Below are 24,091 nucleotides of genomic sequence, written 5' to 3'. Positions count from 1 at the left end.
ACTCTTTGTTCAGCATCAAGGATAGGTACCACTTTTCTCTTTGGGAGCAGTGTGTCTCACCTGAGTTCTTTCCACCTCTCAAGGTCTCGACTGCTTCTCAGCGTAGAAGATACATCCGAGGGATGTCCTCCAATGGTGTCCTTGTGTCAGGACCCGTGGGGCTCTGACTTACATTTGCTCGTTGTGTATTTCACCACCAAGTGTCTTTAGGATCTCTGAGTTGCATACTTTGGCTCAGGCCCACTAGATTTTTCTGGTATTACCTAAGCATGTCTTTTCTGTTCTCCCTTCAACACCTGTTCTTTTTCTGGTTTCGGTGACATCCCCCTCAATGTCTGACACTTCATCTTGTGCCACCTCTGTGTCCTTGACATTCCCATCAATGCCACTTGATAGACTAATGTTCTTCTAGGAAGTAGTTCTTTCTTCTGTGACTGCATCATTGTCTAACATGCCCATCTCTGTTTTTCTCTGGTTATAAGTGTCTTGGACTGAAACTTCAGAGCTGTGGTCTCTCTGCAGGCAGAAGTTGCAGACCTTGTGATTATCTTTTTATGCAAATCTATGGGGGCACCTGGGCAGAATCTCAAAGTGTGTACTGCATTTACCTCTCTACCAGCTCTCCTCATTGCACATTCCTCGCCCTTGAGGTCAATCACCCACAAGGCGCAAACACTTTTTGCTTTGATCCTCAGTGCCTATCCATTGTCCTACAGTTATTTTCTTTATCCTTGCGCTTCAACTCTATTTCGGCAGTTGAGCATGTTGATTCTTCCCATGAGCTTAGACTTGGATCAACAAGACTGATTGGAGATGACAGTGTGCTGAATGTAACTTGGGATGGTTTAAGAATACTGCAAGACCTCTCCACAGAATAGGGAGGAGGGAGAACAGTGAGGAATCTCTGGTTCCCAGAAAGAGTGTTATCAAAGGTAAGTAACTTGTTTTTATGATAGCTACTTCTAACCCCAGATTCCTCACCTTTTGAATAGGAATCAAAGCAGTACCTTCCACATGGTGGAGGGTCTGAGGAATGGCCATACTAGTAAGTGGTTCAGGACTGAGCAAGCAAAATATGCAGACTCGAGACAGTAATGCCTGGTAGAGGTGTGTACAGGTACCTATGTAGTAGCATGGCAGATGACCAACACTGGAACATCCTTGGCAAATGCAGTTGTTGGCTCTTGTAAAATGAACACATGGGCCGTCATAGGATTCGTTATTAGATAGAGCATAGCATGTATTGATGCAGAGGATAATCCACATGGACAAGGTTTGCCTCTGCACTACCTTCCCCTTTCTTCCCCAGCAAAGCTCACAAAATGGTGGTGGTCAACTCGGTACTCTCTAGCGCACTTGATGTAAAAGCTGAGGGCTCTCTTTGGTTCCAGCTAGTGTAGACATTCCTCGTCCTTAGATGGGGGTAGCAGGGAGGAGAAAGCAGTGAGAGTAACAAACTCTCTGACATGGAAAGGTGACACAACTTTCAGCAGAAATGAAGCACGAGGCCACAGCACCAATTTGCCTGGGAAGAAGATGGGGCTCTGGAGGATGTACGAAAATAGCGTCTGCAGCTAACTGAGAGTGTGCAGAAACCAACTGCAATTAAAAAAAAAGTTGTAATCACCAGGAATTTCAGCAAACAACTGTCCATAGGCTCGAGGAGGGTGCTCTTCAGGAATGTAGGGGCTAATTTAAGGTCCCATAATAAAAGGCACAGGTGGAAACAGTTATGGGAGTCCTTTTACAAAATGCATCATATCTGGTGACTTGAATAAGGAGGATTGGGCAAGTAAACATAGAAACGCCAAAAGGGCTGACAACCATTTACAATAACCACTGCAAAGCCTTGTAGGACCAGAGATAAAAAATAAAAATAAAACATCTCAGATAACTTGGCCTGTGGAGGGTTGACAGAATGACCTCAGCACCAGGCTAAAAACTTTGCCCAAAGACCACAATAGACATGGTAAATAGGTGCCTTGCCACATGAATTACATCCACTACTTCTGCCAGTAAATCAAAATTGCTCTGTTAGTGTCGGCAAACTCCCACACAAGGAGGTGTAAGTTGCTGAGACTCCGATGTAGGGCCCTACCATGTTGCAGGACCTCCCACAGAAGTAGACAGATTGGGGGCAAATGTTCAGGCTCAACAGCTCTAGGAATACCCAACTTTGCTTGCCCAGACAAGAGCAATAATGATTCATCCTGATCTTCTTCAGAACTCGGTTCGTCATAATCTCCTTAAGAACTTGAGGCAGGACACAGATGAGCAGGCGTACATAAGATTGGGGTCCCACTATAGATGTAACACTTCTCTCAAGCAACACTTTGGGAAAGGAAATAATAATAATGTGTAACATTCGCAACACTACTTTGTCTGGTCAATGGTGAAAAGATTGCACCAAGGCATGCCCCACTGGCTGCAGAGGCCTTGCATGACCTCTGGATAGAGACATCTCTTATGGTCGACCAGCTGGTGTCTGCTGAGCTCGTCTGCCCTAGCATTCAGCGATCCAGCTGGTTTACTATCAGGGAGATCCTCTGAAGGCCCAGCCAAACTCGAAGCCTCAGTGCCACCTGGCAGAGGATCCGCACCCCACACTGCTCTGTTGGTTACGGTACTACATGGCTATTGTATTGTTGATTAAGACTTGATCCTCTTGATGGATGTGAGGAAGGCCATTAGAACTAACCAGATTATGTGAAGCAGCTCCAGAAGGTTGATATAGACTTCTGCTCCATAACCCTCTGGTTTCCACCTATCCCAGACTAGAGCCCCAACCCAGAGTCAATGCATTTGTCACTACTTTGAGCTCTGGATGCATTAGGGAGAACGACCTGCTGCAAGTTAAGTTGGTGTCCAAAAATCACACAGAAGGTCCTGAGGTGCTTCATTTGAAATGTAGACATTGTACAAAACGCAACTCGATGCTGCACCAACTGCAGATGGAGGTTCCACTGCAAGGCTTGAATGTGTCAATGGGCACTTGGGATTAGCAGGATGCACCACCAGGCCAAGAAGCCTTAAAACCCTCCGTGCTGGAACCCAGGAATGAGTCTGAAACGTTTGGGTCGTATCCTGACTATCCTCAAGGGTCTGCAGGGGTTGAAAGGCCTTGAATGCTACTGTGTCCAGGATGGCCCCTATGAAGGGAATTCTCTGAGTAGGTTGTAGGCAGGACTTCAGCTCGTTGATGGAGAACCCCAGAGATGAGAGAAAGGTGACTGTCATCTGCAGGTGCACCATGACTGACTGCGGCAAGCCAGCCTCTCAGCAGCCATGCGTCAACGTACGGGAAAATATGGATCTGTAACCTTTGAAAATGTGCAGCAACTGCCATAACCTTTGTAAACATCTGAGGGGCTGATGTGAGACCAGAGGGTATAATAGCAAACTGGTAATGCTCCAATCCCACCACAATGAGAAGGAAGCCTTTGTGGGACTGCATGACATGCACACTGAAGCATACAAGTCTAATGACACCATTAATTCCCCTGTATACAGGATGGCAAGGACATTCGCCAAAGGCAACATCCTGAATTTGTCCTTCTACAGGAATATGTTCAGAAGCCTAAGGTCGAAAACTGGCCTCAGCCCGCCATCTTTTTGGTCACCAAAACATTGTGGAAGTAGCACTTGACTATCTCTGCCATTCGGACCTTCTCTAGGGATCCCTTTGACAGTAATAGGACTTCCTGTGCAAGAATGAAAACATGCCTTGCTGAAGTCTAAATCCCTCTGATTCCTTTGAATTTTGAAGTGTGGTTGGTGGACACACCGGTCAAAGCAAACCTAAGGTGCAGGCCATAATTTGCCTGTCATTAAAGAGCTTCAGCTTAGTTCCCCAAAAAGCCTGGTCAGCCTTAGCAGTGCAAGCCCACAAACACTTGTGTTGTCGGGATCAGTGATACTGGCAGATTGTGGTTGTAGGATGCAGACTGCGAAGAGTCATATTGTCTTCTCTGTCAGTCCCAGGCATACTGGAGCAAGAGCATGTTCAGTGCATCTTGCAGACACTCCATTGGGAATGATGGTTTTCAGGTGCAGCATGGGTTCCTTTGTAGAGGTACACAGAGGTAACAGTCCACCACACAGTGTGCCACTTTCAGAGTCACAAATGGGTCACACCTGTGGGGTGCAAGGGTTCTCAACAGAGATGGGCCACTTCTCACAGGGATGCCTCTTGCAGGGTCAAATGTACACCTGGCTTCTGCACTGCCCATCCAGCAGGCTGCCCAGAGTCATCATAGGGGGTGGGGTCACAGAAAGTCACAACAGTACAGTCTAATTCCATTGAGCAGGGCTTGCCTCCATATGTATTCTCTGCAGTCTTGGGGGTTTAGATCTTATCTCGTGAGGGAAGAAATCCAAGCGTTCAGGCTCTGTCCCTCTCCTTTCTCTACCTGGGTGTGCAAGCCTCTAGTAAAAAGGTGAACAGAGAATATGCAAAAGAGGCTCACAAATGTCTGGTGCTGGAAATAAGTGGAATTTCTTACTGAAGGAATTCAAAGTTAACCCCAATCTTTTGGGACAAGCCAATCCCAGGAAAGTAAATTTCGGGTTCAGGCAGCCATAGTTTCATGGCAACCATTTTTTTTTTTGGGGGGGGAGGTCAACTGCCATAATAGCATGTATGTGTATATTATGCCTTCAGCACAAAACACAGGTTGGGGATATGGGATGATAGCCCAGTCTTTTCTGTAAGAACGAGATGTTTGTTTTGGCCAGCCCACTGCACCAAATTCTTTCTTCAAGTGTTGGCTCTCTCAGATCACACTTTAATTTACAAGACCGGGTCAGTGGCCTTAGCCAAAGCACAAAAGATGCTAACAGGGAACAAGTACTGGAAGCCAGGCAGTGCACCTGGCTACATAATGAATTCCAGAGGGAAGGAGGAATCTAAAGCAGCAGTGCAGGGAAACATACAGGAAATGGGAAAGGAAGAGAGTACTCTCTCATTTCCACTAAACATTATGGAGCATTCTATAACATTAGGGGCTTCAATATTACTGAGGAAGCACCAATACACAAACCAGCTGTAGGAAAGCGTGCCTTTTGGATATGGTCACCCCAACTTTTTGCTCACTGGTACTGAGGTGTTTCAGATGAGGTGCACTGGGTCCCTGCTAATCAGGTCCCTAGTGCCAGAGCTCTTTCCCTAAAACAAAGTAAAAGGTCTAATTGTATACAATTGGCACACACTCTAGTACCTTCCTTAAATCCCTAGTAAATGGTACCCCTGGTACATAAGGCCTGGGTACTAGAGAGGGCCCTAAGGGCTGCAGGATGTATTGTGCTATGCTAAGGGACCCCCGCTGCAAACTATACACACCCTGCTATTACAGACTGTGTATCATGGTGCAAGCCATGAGTGAAAAAACAACATGGCACACACATTGTGTGCCAACCCCCAGTCACTGCATCTAAATATGTGTAAGTCACCACTACAGCAGACCTTAAACTCCTAAGGCAGGTTGCATTATATTGATGTGAGGACATATCCTCATGTGCAGATATGCCCTTGTGATGTTTAGTTCAATTACTTAGACATTGCAAGTGAACAGGGAAGCTATCTTTAGGTACGTACTGGGCACTGGTCAACAAGAGTTACCCAGCTACATAATGGCTTCTCTGAAACCTATGGTCTTTGGTATCAAACACCTTGTCTTAATAAATCCAAGACTGTCAAGACTGTATTTATTATGACATGCACCCAGAAGGCACCTTAGAGGTGCCCCCTGAAACCTGCTAGTTCCCTAGTGTGCTGTATGACTTGTATCAACCAGCCTGCCACCACAGATGAGTTTCTGAACCCCTGGAGGTGAGAACCTCTGGTCTCCGAGGTCAGAAACAATGCTTGCTCTGGCTGACCAGCAATTAAGGGACATTAGCATCGCAGAGGCCATCACAGAGAGTGATGGCTGCCCAGTTTTTGTCCCCTCTTTGCAGGTCTACCCAAGAATTGTGGGTACCTTGAAGCATGAGCACCCGACGACCAAAACCCGCTGCACCTGGGATCCATGGCCTGGGTTCACAACAACCAACGGTGTTTCCTTGCTCCTAGGACCCCCACCGAATGAGCCCCTCCGTTGGGAGCTGGACTTGTTCCCAAGTCACCCTCTGCAGCCTATTTCTACATGGCCCCCCTCTGTAAGCCAGCAGTACTGTGTGCAAGGCACCCAACCCATCCAGCATCTCTGCACCCAGACGACCAAGGGCAGGTAAAACTGTACTGCTCGTGTTTTTAGTGATCTTGCCCGACTAGCACCCTCCAATCTACAGGGGACCACTGAGAACTGTCTGCAAGTACCCCACTGTAGTAAAAGTACTTTCAAATCTTTACCACTTAAAAGCACATTTGAGTAAAACTGTTACTTACTTGCAAGTTGATAAACTGCACCGTACTTACTTTCTTATGATGTTTTTCTGGTGTTGAAACATTCTATAAAAGTAGGAATATGCTACTTACCCTGTAGGCATCTGTTTGTGGTATGTAAAGTTGTAGATTCACATGCTCTGCATACTCCTGCCATCAAGTGTTGAGTGCAGACTGATGCAAGTTGTTTTTCTTCGAAGAAGTGTTTTGAGTCACAGCATCGAGTGACTCCTCCTCTTGGAGATACTGCACATGGACACTGACTCCCGCAGATGAGTGATAAAGGAGTGATTGAAAGGAAAGTACAGAAAAAAGAGGTCCATGCAATGTATAAATACATATGTACAAATATATACAAGGGTATAGCAACTGCAACGGCTACAGGCGTCTGGGGAGGAAGGGGGAGGGGGGCGCATGTGAATCTACAGCACTAGTACATGCCAGGAACAGACACCTACAGGGTAAGTAGCATTTTCCATTCAATGGCATGTGTGGCTGTAGATACACATGCTCTGCATAGACTGTAAAGCGGTCCCTCCAGAAAGTGGTGGCTAGCCTGTAAGAGTTGTAGTTGACTGAAAGAGTGTTTGCAGCACAGCTTGACCTACATTGGCTTGTTTGCTCATAAGCACATCCACACAGAAGTGTTTTGTGAAAGTGTGTGGTGTTGACCATGTAGCTGCTTTACAGATGTAGGCTATAGGAATGTTTCTAGGAAAATACATAGTTGAACCCTTGTTCCTAGTGGAATGTGCCCTAGGGGTAACTGGCTAAGCCAGATATGGATATAGGGCTGACCTTGTGAGGTGATGAGAAGGCGACAAAAAGTTGTTTAGTTTTACTAAACTCTTTGGTCCCATCTATGTAAAACATGAGTGCTCTTTTGCCATCTAAGATGTGGAGAGCTCTTTCTGCAACAGAGTCGGGCTGCAGAAAGAAGACTGGTAGCTCAATGGATTGGTTCATATGGAATTGGGAAACCATTTTAGGGAAGAACTTCGGGTTTGTGTGAAGGACTAACTTGTGTTTATGGATATGGAAGAAAGGCTCTTCCAAAGTTAGCGTCTGAGTGACGTGATGGCAACTAAGAAGGGTACATTTCAAGAAAGGTACTGAAGAGGACATGTATGAAGTGGCTCAAAAGAAGAACCCATGAGCCTAATGAGCACAATGTTGAGGTTTCAGGAAGGTGCAGGAGGCATCCTGGGTGGAATGACTCCTTTAAGGCCTTCCATAAAAGCTTTAATGACTGGAATTCTGAATAAAGAAATAGGTTGCCTGTTCTTTTGATATGCAGCTATAGGCACTAGATAAAGGCGAATGGAAGTATAGGCAAGATTTGCCTTCTGTAAGTGAATCAAATAACAGACGATCTCCTGAACAGTAGCTTTCGTGGAGTCAATACGTTTATATTGACAATAGTTCACAAAACGTTTCCATTTAGCAGCATAACAGGCTCTAGTTCATGGTCTACAAGCTTCCTTAAGAATGTCCATACATTCCTGAGGCAAACTCTAATAACCAAACTCTGTGACTTCAGGAGCCATATCCTAAGGTTCAGAGACTTGGGGGTCTGGATGTCTGAACTGTCCTTGATTTTGAGTAAGAAAGTCAGGCCTGTTAGGAATATTGTCATGGGGAACTACTGAAAGGTCCAGGAGTGTTGTAAAGCATGTCTGACACACCCAAGTGGGAGCTACAAGGATCATGGTGAGAGATGTCTGTCTGATTCTCCTAACCAGAAATGGAATAAGAGGGAAAGGTGGAAAGAGTTAGCAAATATCGCTGACCAATTCATCCACAGAGCATTGGCCTTGGATAGAGGGTGAGGATACCTGGAGGCGAAGTTTTAGCATTTTGCGTTTTCTGCGGTGGCAAAAAGATCTATATGAGGAGTTCCTCACTTTGTGGAGTATATTTGAATGACTTGTGGGTGAAGTTCCCACTCGTGGACTTGATGCTACATCCAGCTGAGCAGTAGTGCAAAGTTGTTGAATTCCCTAGAAGATACTCTGGCACCAGGTGGATGTGGGGTTGGAGAGCCCAGTCAGTCAGTCAAAAATATAGCCTTATTTCGGCCGAACAGGCCACAAAAGCACACATAAACATACAAAAAACAATTAAATAGGCAAACCCATTGCATAAATCACAGACTTTAAATTTTACAAATAGTACTACTACTACTACTACTACTACTACTACTACTAAAATGTGTTTATTTAGGTTATAGCCTTTAAAACACTACGAAATCCCTTCATCCCATAAAATTTCGATATATACAGTTAAATACTATACCATAAAATACAATGGGACATATCCTAACTATAAAAATACACCATATACAAACCCTACTGTATAAAATAAATTTGCTCCCTCAACCTGGAGGATCGATCACATTATTGTTTCTCAGCGATGTACCCCCGGTGACTAAAAATTGACCCATCACACATGTCACATCTAAAAATCTCATGTCTATCAATTGCTTGTCCCTTATCTCTGACACCATATTTTAAATAAATAGGCTTTAGGTACTTCACCAGTTGGGGTAAAAACCATAAACAATCAATAAGGATATGGAGAGAAGTCATTTTCACATTAAGACCACATTGGCAGATTTACTGTTCATTTTGTAGAGCCTCCCGATTCCCTGACATAAAAACTAAGTTTGTTTCACAACGAAACCTTAATATACTATGGTGCATCTTAATATTTGGGATTTTTTCCAAATAAGGGAAGATTCCATCATTCTCCCAGAAATTTAGCAAATGAAAACCTGAGCATTTATTGCTCAGGTACAACAGATCCTTATCCCTGGAGACTTGTTTTAATAATCTTTTAAACTCTGCCTTACTTACCCCCACCTCATCAATACCCTGTGTTACCTGTATATTTAATGTCCTGGCACAATCCTGAATTCTTCCTTTTTCTTCCAGTGCCCAAGATAAATCTCCTTTTTACATAACAGGGAGATTTTAGATATTCCTGCATTATCAATTCTTGTCCAAAATGTTAATATATCTACACAAGTGACCTGTGTCCACCCTAATAAATTTGTCTCTACTCTAAGTCCCAGCTATTCTTACCCCCTATACCCATCACCTCCACCCCATACATAAACTGAGGTCTTACCATACCTTGATAGGCTCACAGTACTGGTCAATGAGATGGTCCCCATATCGTTTATCAGATTTCCTTAGCCCCGCAATTGATACCAGTGCCTTATCTTGTGAGAAGGCAAGATGATCCTTCCAACCTAAATTATGACAAAACCATACCCCTAGATATTTATATATTTATTCACTCTCTCTATTTTAGTTTTATTAATTACCCAACCCATATTCTACCCTTGAGTCCCTATTTTAAGCATTTTTGTTTTTTCCATATTTATTTTCAATTTTTTTCCTAATGCAATAATCGTCGATTATGTTCAAAATCCATTGCAGCTCAATTCCTGTCCGATCAAAAATCACCAGCTCGTCCGCATATAAAAGACAGCTAATATTTTTGCCATTCATTTTAGGATTAAAAACATTTGGCAAGCTTAAAACTTCAGGGAGATCAGCGAGAAACAAGGAGAACAATGTTGGGGCAAAATACATATCCTTGCCTTAGGCCATTTCTTAGACTGATTTTCCTCAAGAGAGGGAACCCGCACTGTCCAGCTCCACTTGGGCCCAGTTGTCCCTATGCAGTTCTTGCAGAGTTAAAAGCAAATCTTTTGGGATCCCATAACCCTTTAATACCTCCCACAACAGAACCCGATCAACAGAGTCGAAAGCGGAGCTAAAATCAACAAAACAACAGTAAAATGCCCCCCCCATGGATTTCTTTACAAAGGCCCATAAACTAAAACAGTGATCAATAGTCAAATGACTCTCCTTAATATCCCCTTGCTCCTGGGGTATGATGGACTTTACATCCACCGAATCCTTATTTATCTTCAGTAATATTTTAGAAAAATCTTAACACCTATGTCGAACAGGTTAATTTGCCTTTAATTTCCCAGGAGAATAGTCGCCTTTTTTGTGGATTGTTTTAATCACTGCCCCCTTCCAGGATTTCCTGGAAGACAATATAAAACAATCTAGACCACCATGCAATATTAATTTTAATTACCACTGCCGGAACACTATCTGGGCCTGCAGCCCTAGTAAGCTTTATCCTCTCAATAGTTTCCTTTATTATTAGCTCAGAAAATCCCATCTTTGTTTCCTTATCAATACTAAAAGTGGAAGGGCTCTGTTCTGTCGGGACACCATGATTATGTGTCTCCTCTAAAAATGTAACCCACACATCCTCTCCAAGCTGTCCCAAGGTCCGCTTTTGTAGAAAACCTGCCCCCAACTATAGTAACCTCCAAAATTTTCTAACATTCGACTCTATCGTTTTTAACATCATATCCCAACATTTTGCCTTTGATTCTCTTTTCTTTCCTGCTACTAAAAGTCTGAGTTCCCTTTTTAAATTAAAAATCTGCAAACCCCCACCTAAATTTCTTGAACGCCTTTGGTATCTTTCCAATTTCCAAATATTACTTTTTAATAACCTGCATTTTTTATCAAACCAATTATTTGTTTCATGCTTCCCAACTTTATTTTTAATTTGTCTAATATTACAATTCCTAACTTCTGGTTTAAGGCACGCCACTACCCTATTTATTACATTCACATGCCCAACTAAGGGGATCTAAGAGTCTTCCCCAAGATCTACAGCACTGTAATTGTACTTCAATTCCTTTAATAAGCTTAGGTGCTTTTCTGAGAGCCTTGTTCTTAAACGCTTTGAGCAATCTATATTCAGCATAAGTACCCTGGTCTGTCTTGGAACAATATACATTTTAATAATAGTTCTTAGGGGATAATGGTCGCTCCCCTCCACCTGTAGGACCTCAAAGTTCATCACCCGCTCAAATGCCCATATCTTGTACAAACACATAATCAATTGGGCACATCTGATTGCCTCGTTTAAATGTTTTTCTACCCAGGTTATCAGTGGGCACACAACCATTTAAGTTCACTAATCCATTTGACAAAATAAAATCTAATAAAGCAATGTCCTTCCCAGTTGCCACATTATTCGGCATACAAACAGGTTGTATATTAAAGGCAGCTATGCACTCCCAGTACTTTCCATCCACCAATTCAGAGAGAAATTTATGATTGAAATCTCCCATCATAATGGTCAGGGTTTGGGGGATACAACGCACCTATGGCGATAACATTGTCCTTGAACAGTACCATCTGTCCGGTATAATCGGAGGTACCACACAAGTTCAAAAAACATTTAAAATGAGAAAATATATTTCTTTTTCCTGCCTATATCCAACAGTTCTATACCACACGCCATTATCCAATTACACTATGTTTTTATCTGCCATAGCCTGGTGGCAATTTGGGTTGAGATCAGAGTTAACAATCACCCAGAGTATCGACCTGCATTATTTTCTACGGCCACTTAATAAATCCCCAGGAAACCATCTAATGTTGGGTGTTCTCTGCACAGCCATGTCTCCTGGAAACATAAAATAGAATACTGCCTTATAATTACATCAATGATTTGGCATTTGCTTCTGATACTAAACCCATATATGTTTCAGCAGAACAAACTAATGCTGTGCAGAGAGGCCTGTTCCTAATCCACCCCACTTAAATAGTGAGCCGCCTCCTCCCCCTCCATACAATCGTACCTATGTGGTATCCCCCCAAATTCATTTTTATCATGTGAAGGAATAGTGACCATGATTCTACCTACTCTTTTTTCCCTAACTAGTCTATTACTAATGGAAACTTTCTGCAGCTCCCATTTTACTTGATTTGACTTTAAACCACCATTATGATTCAAGAAACCTAAAGTGTAACTTAAGGGATAATCCCCCACCTATTTCAACAGCCAACTCCCCAAATATTTTCACCACATGGATCTGTAACTCGCTTTCAGAATGGAGAATGGTATCTCTAATGAATCTGAAGTACAACAGGAGCTTTGTAACGTCTTTACCATCTCCATTCTGCAAAAAGCCTACCTGTTTCTGGTCAGTTGTTGAAACAGCCTTTAAGCTAGGACACAGGGAGAATACTTCAAGGATCCTTGATCTATTTAAGGGATTTAACTTTCTTACCCTTTTCCCTTGACATCTACCTGATGTTGGCTCCAGGTCGACCCATAAAGAGTCTATCTCCTTCTCATTAGCTTCCAAACTACTCAATATTGCCGCCCCCTTTACTTTGGGCTGCCCCCTGACACTATGCTCCTGTAGATCTACACTTCTTATTTCACTAATATGTGCTTTTCTACAAACTTTTTCCTGATCCCCTATTTCACATTCATCACAGGATGCCTCCCACTGCCCATCATTACACACTGGTTGCACTTTCTGGCGTCTACCGCTCAAGTCCACCTATCTTTATCTTATACTTACAGGTACTTTCCTTAACCTTGGTCTTAACCTTAGTCTGAGAAAGGGTAGTTAAGCCTTTTTTTAAATAATGTACTGGGTATACCCTTTACACTATCACCCATTTGATCGCCCCTGTAGAGCTGCAGAGGCAGGCTTTCCTTATTCGCTCTCTGCCTAAACTTCCCTGCCCTCTTTTCTTTGTTCTTTTACGCCTCCCTCGGGATCCCAGATAAGAGAGGATCCCATATCCATACTGACTTCCCCTTCTTTTTATTAACATCGGGAATTTAGAGATATATACAGAGGGCTTCTCCTCTAATACTGGGGCTTTATCTATTGGGCTAATGAATTCATTCTCCTCACACACTAAACTTCCAACTTTGCCCTCCTCATCCGGACCTGCCTGCCCTCTTCACACCTCGACAGGTCTCATCAGGTTGGGCATACAATTATTAACTTGCTTGAACTCCAAGAACTATACACTGCAGGTAAACCTTGTGTGACTTCAGTGTATCTGAGTTCAATACCACCGCTTCAAGAATACCCTGAAGTTTTTTTTGCATCAGAGCCATCACATCTAACATTGATATGAGGAGCAGGGGTCAACCACAGATTTCGATGGAAACATGGAAGTAAGATTTTCACCCCCGAGCGGACTGAACTCGGTGGCAATCTCCATTAACACTATGGCCAATGACCTGGGGTGGGGCTCCACTTGCGGCAACTTTCTCCGTATCCAATCTTTCTTGGCTCCACAATTCTTGCAAATCCTCATGAGAATGAACCCTCCCAAAGCTCCTCACTGGGAGGCAAGGTGATGAGGATAATCTTGGTCACAAATGGTATATACCCTCATCCAGTGGTGTCAGGAGCAGGGGGTCCCCTATCTTTTCCTTGACTTACGACTGAGGGATAACACTGCCAGATGTATGAGACATTTTTTCAGACCCTTTTCTAGTTGGGACACCCTTAAAGTGTTTCCCCACAAACTCCCTAATAGACCTCACCGTGGCGATACCCCTTGAGGTTCAGCATTAACCTCCTCCCGTAAACCTCCAAGCCCTAAATCACCCCCCAATGTAGTAGTGTCCTCATCATCCTTTATACTAGAGAAGGTTACCTGAACATTTATTTTCCTCCCCTTCCTTGCTCCCCCTTCCTTGCTCCTGCGGCCTTGTGAATTTTACCAGGAGCCACTGGGTAATAAAAGCAAAGTTGAAGAGGCCAATTGGACTTACCTGACCGCCACCTCCACCCCTGAGTTTTGATGCACGTCCAGAGACCAGTCACTCAAAAATCTGGTGTAGTAGATTTTCCTGGCACATGTTTAATGAAAAGGATAATCTTTCAATGGGTGGCGCACTACTAAAGAGCACCTCCTTATGGTCTTGTAGTCACACATGGAGACTGCAAACCACAGCCTCAGCCGCAAAACCGACCAGTCCAGACAATACCAGGGGAGACAGATCACAGCACTGCATGTTGCATACTGCCATGGCTATCCAAGGCAGATCGATGCAATCCAACACCCCTCCCTCGCTCACCTGAAAATAACTTAGGCCAAGTGAGAAATGGCAGGAAGGAAGGCAGAAAGAAGGCAAGATGAACAGCCCCCCCTTCCCACCACTCACTAGCTGCTACAGACACAGCGATGTTAAGGCAGGAGAACTCCAACCCTGGGGAGCAACAAGAATACGCTTCAGTCAAGTGCTCAACACAGAGAAAATCCCAAATCCCTTCTTCCGATCTCCGTTCTCTGTAGCATGGGATGGGGAGCGTGAAACAGGCAGCCTCCAAGTTCCAGCACGCACAACGGAATCCGATGTAGAATCGGAGGCGATTGCTTTGAAGTTGGGGACGGGCACGAGCACGGTCAGGTCAGCAGCACTCAATGCACTGTTCTGATTCTTCATAGACCTTTAATGCCAAATTTCAATTCTGTGAAGTGTTGTACTGAAGTGAGTTGGCAGTGTTTCTTACAGCTTTTTTGTTGGCATCCGAATTCATAGCAGGCACTGGCCCACAGTAGAATTTGCAGACACGGGAAGGGGACCCCCCAGACAGGACGTGGCAAAGCCGGCCTGTCACCATTCCCTGCGCACTTCCATATCATCTGAGAGAGTTGTGGAAATTGAGACGAACATGTCACCCCCCATGTTTCTGCAAATGATACATTGCTGCCATGTTGTCCGTGCGGACTAAGACAACCTTGTGAGACAGAAGCACCCGAGCCCCACAACCCAAGTCTAAGGGTGTCAACAGTGCCCACGGAGTCCTGAGACTGTCTGGAGCTGAGCCCACCCTTGGGTTTGGAAAGACTTGACTCCTAGTCACAAGCCTGCAACTTCTTTCTACGTGTGCCCCAGTGACAGAAACTCAATGCCTCAGGACACCTCTGCACCCGGCCGCCCTGGCCTGTTGAAAAGAGGACCAAAAGTGTTCATACCACCCTGAGCATCTCCAGAACTAAGCCTCCTTGTGGGTTTACCCGGACTGGTTCCTCAGTCCCAGCTTGCTGCATCTTTGTGACCAGACATCTCCCTATTGAAGTGAATGGGACACCCAACACCGTAACACACCTCTGCACTCGGACGCCACAGGCCTCCCGAGGTGACTCCTTGGTGTGGCCTTGGACCTTGCCCCATGCTCATGGAATACAGGCCTGTAAGTAACTGCTAAGTTCCTGATTGCAGTATATGTTTTTATCCCATAGGATTACATTACCACTCCCAACCATTGCACTGTCAATGTTTGACAACTGTAAGAATTGATATCTTGAAAGTACTCACCCGTTTCTGATGATCTTGGTTTCTAAATTCTTTATAAAAGTATGTGTTATTTTTAGACATTGGTGTCATATTTCTTTATTGAGCATGTGGGTCTTGATTACTGACTGTGTGTGCAATACATGCTTAACATTGTCTTCTGATAAGCCTAACTGCTTGCCCACACTACCATAAAAGAGAGCTTTTAGGGTTAGACAATAAGGTTCACCCTGGACTCTCTGCATATTGTCTCCTTATATTGGTACACTACAAAGATAGCCAGCTTCCAGCCAATGGGTTTGAGCCATTGTGCAAAGAGGCAGAGGACCAGTCCATCTCTGGGATGTTTTTCCACTAGCGTAGAGCAGATTCCAAGGTAGTGGGTCTACTGAGACTTGGGACGGAAATAATGAAACAATGAGTGTGTGGTCAGTCCAGGTCAAGGGTGAAGATTTCACAAAAGTATTTTAAGGCCAAGTTTAAACTTTTGTGACTAGGGTCAGTTATTCACAGACATTCCTGCTCTCTATCGCTTTGGGCAAATCTTGTTTGGTTCATTTTCCCTTACCATACTTGTCTGGCATACTATATATTTGTGGTTTCAGCTGCCAAGATTCATCTACTCCATTAACTATTTTTTTGTCCTTAACTTCAACAAGAGAGCCCACCATGGGCGAAGGATAGGCTGCCACACTGTGAGACACTTATGTCCTCCGACTGCAGGACAAATGCAATCCCGCACCTGATCAATATTTGCCGATGCAGCCCTGAATGAGTTCTGACACTGCTGGTGGTGGGGAGGGGGAAAGGAGGGGAGAGGGACTTGGCTATCGACTTTTCACACTGGGGGCCCTCCTGTGGAGGGGATTCAGTGCTCAGGGGCATGGAAGGAGTATCTGTTGCATCTGTGGTCTCAGCTGATGGACAAAGTGAGTGGCATCCCCTCCCGAAAACATGCATGGGGCATTCCTACCCCCCCCAACCTATGCACTGACTGTTTGCATGCAAATGGAAATTACCACTGAGCTTTCAAGCACACTCAACTGTAGTGTTTTTCACCTGTTTTTCAGGTTCTACAGCTTTTAGCCACTACAATGGCTTGATGTTCTGTTATGGGCACTGTAGTGGGGATTGCATTGACTGAGCCTACCTCTCGCTCCCCTACCCCAGTTGGGGGCCTCCACCTGCCATTGGGTGCTTAGTCTACAGATGCGTTAAGCATATCTCCATTTAACTCCACGTTTGTAATTGCAGTATCTGGATATTCATTGTTTGCTGACATATAGGTCACCATGGGTGTTTATTCTTTATCAATGTCTAGATCACTGTTGTTTTGACTTGAAAAAAGTCAATAAAGAACTATTCAAAAAACAAGAAAGAGAGCCGACCAGCACACAAAGATAGTAGGAGAACTGAACAAGTATGCTGTCAGTCCTGGAGTACGGGTTTGACAAACACATGCAGACATAGTGATGTACAGGCATGGCAGGAGGTAACAGACTACGTCAACCAAAGTCCTTCAATAAATAGAATCCAAACCTTAATTTCTTGAGGTGAAAAATGAATTTGTTTTTTGTGTTCATTTTGGCCTTGTGCACCAAAAAACAAATTGTGGTTTCCGCAACAGGTGAGATTATTTGCACCCATGTGTGGCATCACAAACTTCCTCCCCCGTGAATATTTTTAAGCTAATATGTTTAAGCCTTCGTTTGGTAAATAAAACTGGCGTACAATTGTGAACTTTGAATGTCAACATTACTGAGTTTGTATGACTTAGAAATGAGTGACTTGTCACCAGACGATCCTCATCACAGCCTCTTGCTGCCGTTGCTTGAAATCCCTGCATTATATAATGATTCTTCCATATCAGATACCCCAATGCAATAATGCTGAAATAGAGCAGTAACCCGTATGCAATAAGTCTAACATGTCACGCTCAGACACACTGCTCCAGAAATTCTGACTGCTCCAAACCTGAGAGCAAGCTCCCTTTATGGAATGTGGTATATTGAACCATAATGTTCATTACATGCTAACTTTAATGCTATTGCCCACCTGCTCTCGGTAGCGCATACTGTGCCTGTTCCTTGTTCCCCTGCATTCCCAGCAGTGCTGATCCCCACTGGCAACACACTGCACTTGTCTGAGGATTGAAGGGAATTCACCACCACGCTGCTGTTGTCAGGAAGTAGAGGAGCAGTCTGGTCAATAGAAACCTGTAAAAAGTAAATAAGATATAGCAAGTCATCTCCAATACACATCCCACAACTGATATGCAAAAATCCAATGTGAACATACATACCAACATTTTACAACTGACCATAAACTTTACATCGTCAGTCTACTCCAACCCTGGTGAAATTTCAGCATGCTCAAACCAGCAATCATCACATAAAGCCAACACAGCTCATACATACTCAGAACCAAGCATGACGTCAGTGCCTCTATCTCATTCAAATCTACTTACTAAAGCCTGTAAAATCCTAAATACCTTCATGAAACAACATGCTACAAACTTTTGGACGTCACATGATACAAACCTCGTGACAGTCCCATGGCACTGATATTTCCTTTTTTAGGGGCAATGGTTTACTGTGAATAGGTCCATATCTTAAAATGCCCACATTGCAAGCAAAGCTGGAGACCAGTGTAAATTATGTTAAATTCAGCAGGTAAATTAAAACGTGGTGCTCTACATCCTTACCTCCACTGGCCCTATTCTGTTCCCCATCTCATGCTTAGATGGACTGGGCCAGGACCATTAAGTGATGAGGTTTGCAGCAAAAGCTATACTTGTCTTACCACTCAATTACACACTCTCCCATTTTCCTTCCCGTCCACCATTCCAGCATCAAAAACAGTCCAATAATGAGTTCTGGTTCCCAGCAGCATAGCAGACAGCAAGCAGGGGATATTTTGGAGGATCCAGGATCCCACTGATACTGACCTGTGGGTTGAAGGTGGGGGCTGTGCGCGGACTACGCACAAACTCCATAAAGAAGGCCCCATCCTGGCGCGGGAGCAGTGTGTGCAGGAACGTGCGAGCAGAAGGGAAGCAGAGGAAAAGTGCACAGCAAGACAAAGGTCCAGAGAAACAGGTGTAAAGGTGGAGAATAAAGGGGGAGTTAAAATAAGAGAAATCATGAAACCAATACCAAAATGAGCATGAATGACAGAACGCAGAGTGACAGTGCAAACTTCTCAGGGCTGTTGTGCCCCAACCCACCCTTGCCCCAACCATGAGAAACATCAAGCTTCTGAGCACCCCTTCTCTGTTTTCTAACCACAGTGCAGAAACTACCTGTGTCCATTTTACTGCGTAGCATGGACTGAGTGAGAGCATGGGTCACAGGGAGATGGGAGCATTGGAAAGTGGATTGACATATGTTGTGTCTAGTGATGTATAACTAAGAACAACAAAGCGTAACAGGAAGTTCTATAAGGAGTTGTGTTTGAACAGTCAAGCATTGTGATTGATACTTTGGTCTATATCTAGACTTAATCCCCTTATGCGCTCCATCTCTAGACTCAAGTTGCACTCAAGTGACTAAGTGCAACCAAGCACTGAGGTGTTGGGCTCTGCTTACTATCCTATGCATAGAGTTTGGATTAGCAAGCAGGATTTGACTAAACATTTTGAGACCAAGCTTGGGCCAATTTTAATTTGGGCAGTTCTCTCTTGTAATGGGACAACCAAGCTAAAAATAGCTCGATCCTATTAGAGGGCTCCTACACAATACTGTAGAAGCACAAGCTCCACCACTCCTGTTACATCAGTGGTGAATTGCTCCTTCTTATTTCCGGTAACTGGAAATATAATCATCTAAGAAATATAGACAGTGACTTTACAATTGTGATAGTAACCTGTGGTGTCTTTTCCAACAGCACAACCCTTTGTGGTCCTGTGACGGGTCTGCTTTACAGCACTCTTGTATTGGCTACATGGAGTTCTCCCCAGTACTGGTCCTGCCAAAGCATAGCCTCGGGGGAGTGACCAAAATGCTGCCAGTCAGCAACACCAATTTCATGTCCCCTGCTTACCCTTGCAACTGCTGGTATAATCTCATATTGTCACTTGTAACCTCTCTTGCTCGCTCCGATACTTACCTTGCGGGGACTGTCCACAAAAGGGGGTGTGATGCCACTTTCTGCAGTCTGGATAGAGCTCTTGGCTGAGTGCATGGTAGCTTGCTGCTCGCCCAAGATCCTAAAATAGAAGACAAAAATGAGTTTGAACATTTTCTGCTGTCTATTTTGCCAAAAGAAGAGAACCAAAGACTGCTTAAAAAAAACAAACTGGCCTACACCTCTGACTTAACATATACTGTCAGAACACCATTAGTCCATGTTTTCATGTAATGGTTGTAGAAGTAGTTTACAGGCAGTGTACATCCAAAATCTTTCCTGAAAAAAATATTAGCAGAGTAAAGAGAATGGCTTTTGAATACTGACAGTTTTCTCAAGTTTCACAAGCACCTCCTTTTGACAAGGCCAAGAGACAAAAGATTGTGTTGGACGGGAACAGGAGCCACCAGAGATACAGTCCTCAGTGGTAGGTCTCCCAGGTCATAGGGCTGAGGAAGCCATCGTCCTCTAGTCTCCGGTGTAGCCTGTCACCATCATATACTAGGTGGCATCATTGCATCCGCCAGAGGAAGGAAACCCAGCGACACCAGAGTCATGATTGCTTTGAAAGCATGGGCGAATACCATTATAATTACATTTTTATTGACCAACATTCCTAACTTGAAATCTTTCCAACATTTAAGACTAAGTCCAATGCACCTGGCACACCCACCAACTCTCTTGTTCACTCAGCGAACATCACCACCTCTGCCCCCACATAGGGTACCTCACACACCATGTTGCAGATGACAGAGCTCATCTAGGGCCAAAGGAATAAAGCCCCTGGGATTAACGTGTGTATGAACCATTGGTTGCCTGTGTGCTTATTCAATCAGAACTTAAATGTGGCTGCCAGTTGCCACTGGCATCTGTCTTCCCTCAGAAATCCTGGAATGAGACTGGCAGATTTCTGAACCCTGCATCCTCGATGGCATTTCTAATAAGCCACAAAGTGTGCAGACTCTATTCAGTAACAGGGATGGCTAAACAAAAACAAAGGTCAACTCACTAGGGCAGCTATAATTGTAGGCTTTGTGTTACATCTGAGGAACAGACTCACAAGAGGCGTCAGCTTGCACAATTGGCCTCGCACTCATGGAGAAGAAAGCATGATTTGGGTTCTCATGCATGGTGTGAAGTCTTTCTTTCGGGCCAAAAAGCATCATTGTTCCCACTGCCGCCGAAGCTTGAGGGCATGCTTGTGTGTTGCGCTGGGCTAAGGAAACAGCTATAAGAGTGTGTAAGTATGGGTGAAGTATGTCAAGGTATGTCAAACATGGAATGCTTCTTCTTCTTATGCCAGCCAATACTGGAAACCGCCATTCTCCTGAAGCAGTAGTTGGAATTAGCCTTCAGACCACTCCAATCCAAGATGGTTGTCTTCTCAATATTTTTGCTTTCCCAACCCAAGATGGTGTCATCCATTTCCAGCCTAATTCATTTGTAAAGCGCCTTTGGTCAAAGGATGCTTTACAATGCATTAGGTCCCTAGTTGTTCGATGCATTCATTGCCATAGTTGATTCATTTTTTCCCATTAATGTTTGCTCCCCACTTTCAGTAGCAAGATTCTTGTTGGATTCTTTTTTCTGAAATAGTGATGCTGGGCTCCTTTTCTGCCCTGAACTTAAGGTGGGTTTGGTGCCTTGCTTATCAACTACCTTATCATCTGCTATCTTCAAACCAAAACATACCAATATCAGCAAAGTGTTTTTTTTTTCTGCTCTCTAGTCTAAGGCCTTTTCCTCCAAATTTGGACACTCTTAAGGAGATATCTGGCACCTTTCGTGTGTATATTAGGTACAGGGTGGTACCATGAATACTGAGAGAAGTTACCTTTTTCTCTGGCAATTAAGAAGGAAACTAGAAAGACCTTCACAGCATCTTGTCCTGGACACCCTGCTGCCTGGGATTAGAGTGTGCCAGGGGAAGTCTTTTAATCACTGGAAGTCCTATGTATTGCATCCTGGGGTTCCTATGAGGGAAAATGAGTAACTGGCACTCCTGTAACTCTCTTTTTTAACTCTAACTCTATCTCTTGGTAATAATTTACCGACGAGTGAAAAGGAGCAGCAAGGGCTGTCCATCCTTGCACTTCCTTCAGGGGAGAGTTCTGAGAACATATCAGCACCAGAAAATAAATGTCAGCCATCCAGAAACAGGAGCAACAGACCATCTGTTCACCATAACTACAGTACTGATTCCTTGATTACCTAGAAGTGTCCACCTCAAGGGCGAGTTTACAGTTTAAAGCTTGTTTAGTTCTATATATTTGGCATGAATAACTTGGATGCCATGCCAGTCCGTAACGCTTTCCTATTTGACCAACATCACTCCAACCCTATCCTGGCCATAGCTTCCCCTGTACCAACCTGTAGGCACTCTGTATAATCAAACTATTACAAAAAAGATGCACACTTAGGAACCACAGTCCTGTACTTGACAGAATCTAATTTATGACAAGTGCACACCCGAGACATGTACCTATGTATAACTGTAATCGTTTTTTAAGTGCAATGGTTGGAGAATACGAGATGTGATTTTGTTTTTTCTTTGACATGCCAATAAAATAAAAGTGTTGGAAAAAACAGGCCATTTGTTCACTTGCTACTGACAAGCGAGCATTCCCCTGAACAGTGTCTTCAACCTGCCACCATACCTGAAGACCTAGAGGCACTCAATTGCATAAACCCATAATCACAGACAGGTGGCTGCCCACGTGAATATAATGCACCAAGTGGCCAAATAATTTGTGATAGCGGAACACTACAAAATGCCCTAAACACTTTAGGAAACCTATGTGGGAAGGAGGACCTTGGATGTCTAGACAGAGACACTTCTATAATGATATATGGGAAATTTAAAACACTTACTCTAGAATTAGACAGGTCACCGATCCTGCCGGCTGACATTAGACTCAACATAAACACTCTCAGAAATGCAATCAGTCCCCTTCACTTTACACACCCTGTCATATACTACTTAATTATCTATGAAAGGATGGCTGCACTCTCTACAGCACAAAATGCACCAAGAACCCAAGCAGACACAAGTTAAAAGGATGGTCAGATGACCCACACCCTGAAATGTTGTTCAGTCCACAATTACCTACCATCTTCCAAAGATAACCACAGGGAAACACAATATGAACTCTATGGGGGACCCTCCATGGACAAACCAACAACCGCAGGAACATACCCTTGTATTCATCTGATATACATCCCCACACAGGAAGCCCCTACCACATCATCAACTTGTATTCCTTTCCACCTCATGCAGATTTCTTTGCCTATATCCACCTGGCAGGTGTGTCTACCTGACACACATCTCTAACCTAGGGTCTACACAACAAATATCACTACTTCTGTCACACCAACATCTTTACTTATATATGTACACACTGCCCTCATTTTCACTTTACAATCATCTCTACCAACCAATCTCGACCCATGACACATCAGCACTACCATTGCACAATGAGACACCCCTGCCTTGTTTTCCAGCCAGCACACATTTCTAGTCCATCAACATGCAACACACATTCGGACCCCATCTCCACACATCCCTACCCAAACTCCATGCATCATAAATCCCTATCCTTGTAACCACCCAACAATCATGCTTATCCCATCACTAAGTGATTGGCATTGCTACCCCGAGACCCAAATGACACATCACTACCCCACTCATGATGTGGCACATATCCCTATCAACCCAATAGTCACACACAAACAGCCCTTTCTCTAAGCAACACACATTAATTTTCCTGTATTTACCCTGCACATACACCCTACAGACATACATATACTGGTCTCCATTTCCTTCTGACACACATCCTTGTTCCTGTACTCAACTAATAGTCACCCACAGCCACCAATTCCATGTAACATGCCACCATCAACTGAAACAGTGCGTCCTCACACCACACATGGTACAGCCTTTGTTCTGAATCCATCCTCTTGTACAGACTGTTGTGATGATACTTATGCTGAATACAGGTTCATGCCCAAGTTACAGCCCTTTCCTTTTAAAGACAGCACCTGTGGTGGTGTGTTCGGGTTCCGGCTAGTCTTAAAGTAGCTTCTCCATTACTCACTTTTGGCTAGCCTCCATCTCCAGAAGTGCCGAAAGAGCCGATGTGCCCTTCTTCCCAGCTGGAGGTCCTACTGGCTCCGGGGGATGTGTGGGGATTGACCCTGGTAGCTGCAGACCTTTCAAGGCAGCCCCTTTCTAAAGAAATACACCAGAAATGAGCATAAGACAAGAGCTGCAACCTACTGCATGCTGAGGTGTGCTCTGCTCCAGGAATATGCTGGTGCTGTGGTTAACCAGATGCACTTCTGTCATAATTAACAAACTGAAAGCCAACTACTCTAATAATGGCATAAAGGTGCATAACTCATCCTTCTGATGAAAGCTCTCAT

At 44.1% G+C, this 24,091-nt stretch overlaps 1 protein-coding gene and 1 long non-coding RNA gene across 11 annotated transcripts in view; one reads left to right on the top strand and one right to left on the bottom strand.

Annotated features, from left to right (window-relative positions):
* DEPDC5 (DEP domain containing 5, GATOR1 subcomplex subunit) overlaps positions 1-24,091 on the bottom strand; it is a 401,482-nt gene that overhangs the window by 136,701 nt on the left and 240,690 nt on the right. For 8 of the 10 annotated variants that reach the window (XM_069215090.1, XM_069215095.1, XM_069215097.1 and 5 more), the window contains exons 31-34: positions 23,764-23,897; positions 19,652-19,751; positions 18,492-18,554; positions 17,600-17,760 (exon numbers count right to left, since the gene is read on the bottom strand). In XM_069215090.1, the coding sequence (XP_069071191.1) occupies positions 17,600-17,760; positions 18,492-18,554; positions 19,652-19,751; positions 23,764-23,897 (458 nt within the window). The remainder of the gene's footprint in view (positions 1-17,599; positions 17,761-18,491; positions 18,555-19,651; positions 19,752-23,763; positions 23,898-24,091) is intronic. The other 2 variants (XM_069215098.1, XM_069215099.1) reach the window with 1 other exon arrangement.
* LOC138266366 (uncharacterized) overlaps positions 1-24,091 on the top strand; it is a 73,635-nt gene that overhangs the window by 49,029 nt on the left and 515 nt on the right. The gene's annotated exons all lie outside the window — the stretch shown is intronic.

The sequence above is a fragment of the Pleurodeles waltl genome, chromosome 11 (assembly GCF_031143425.1).
Source record: "Pleurodeles waltl isolate 20211129_DDA chromosome 11, aPleWal1.hap1.20221129, whole genome shotgun sequence".
NCBI classification, from domain to species: domain Eukaryota; kingdom Metazoa; phylum Chordata; class Amphibia; order Caudata; family Salamandridae; genus Pleurodeles; species Pleurodeles waltl.
Note: the sequence above shows the minus strand (reverse complement) of the source record. Positions and strands in the feature narration are given on the sequence as shown.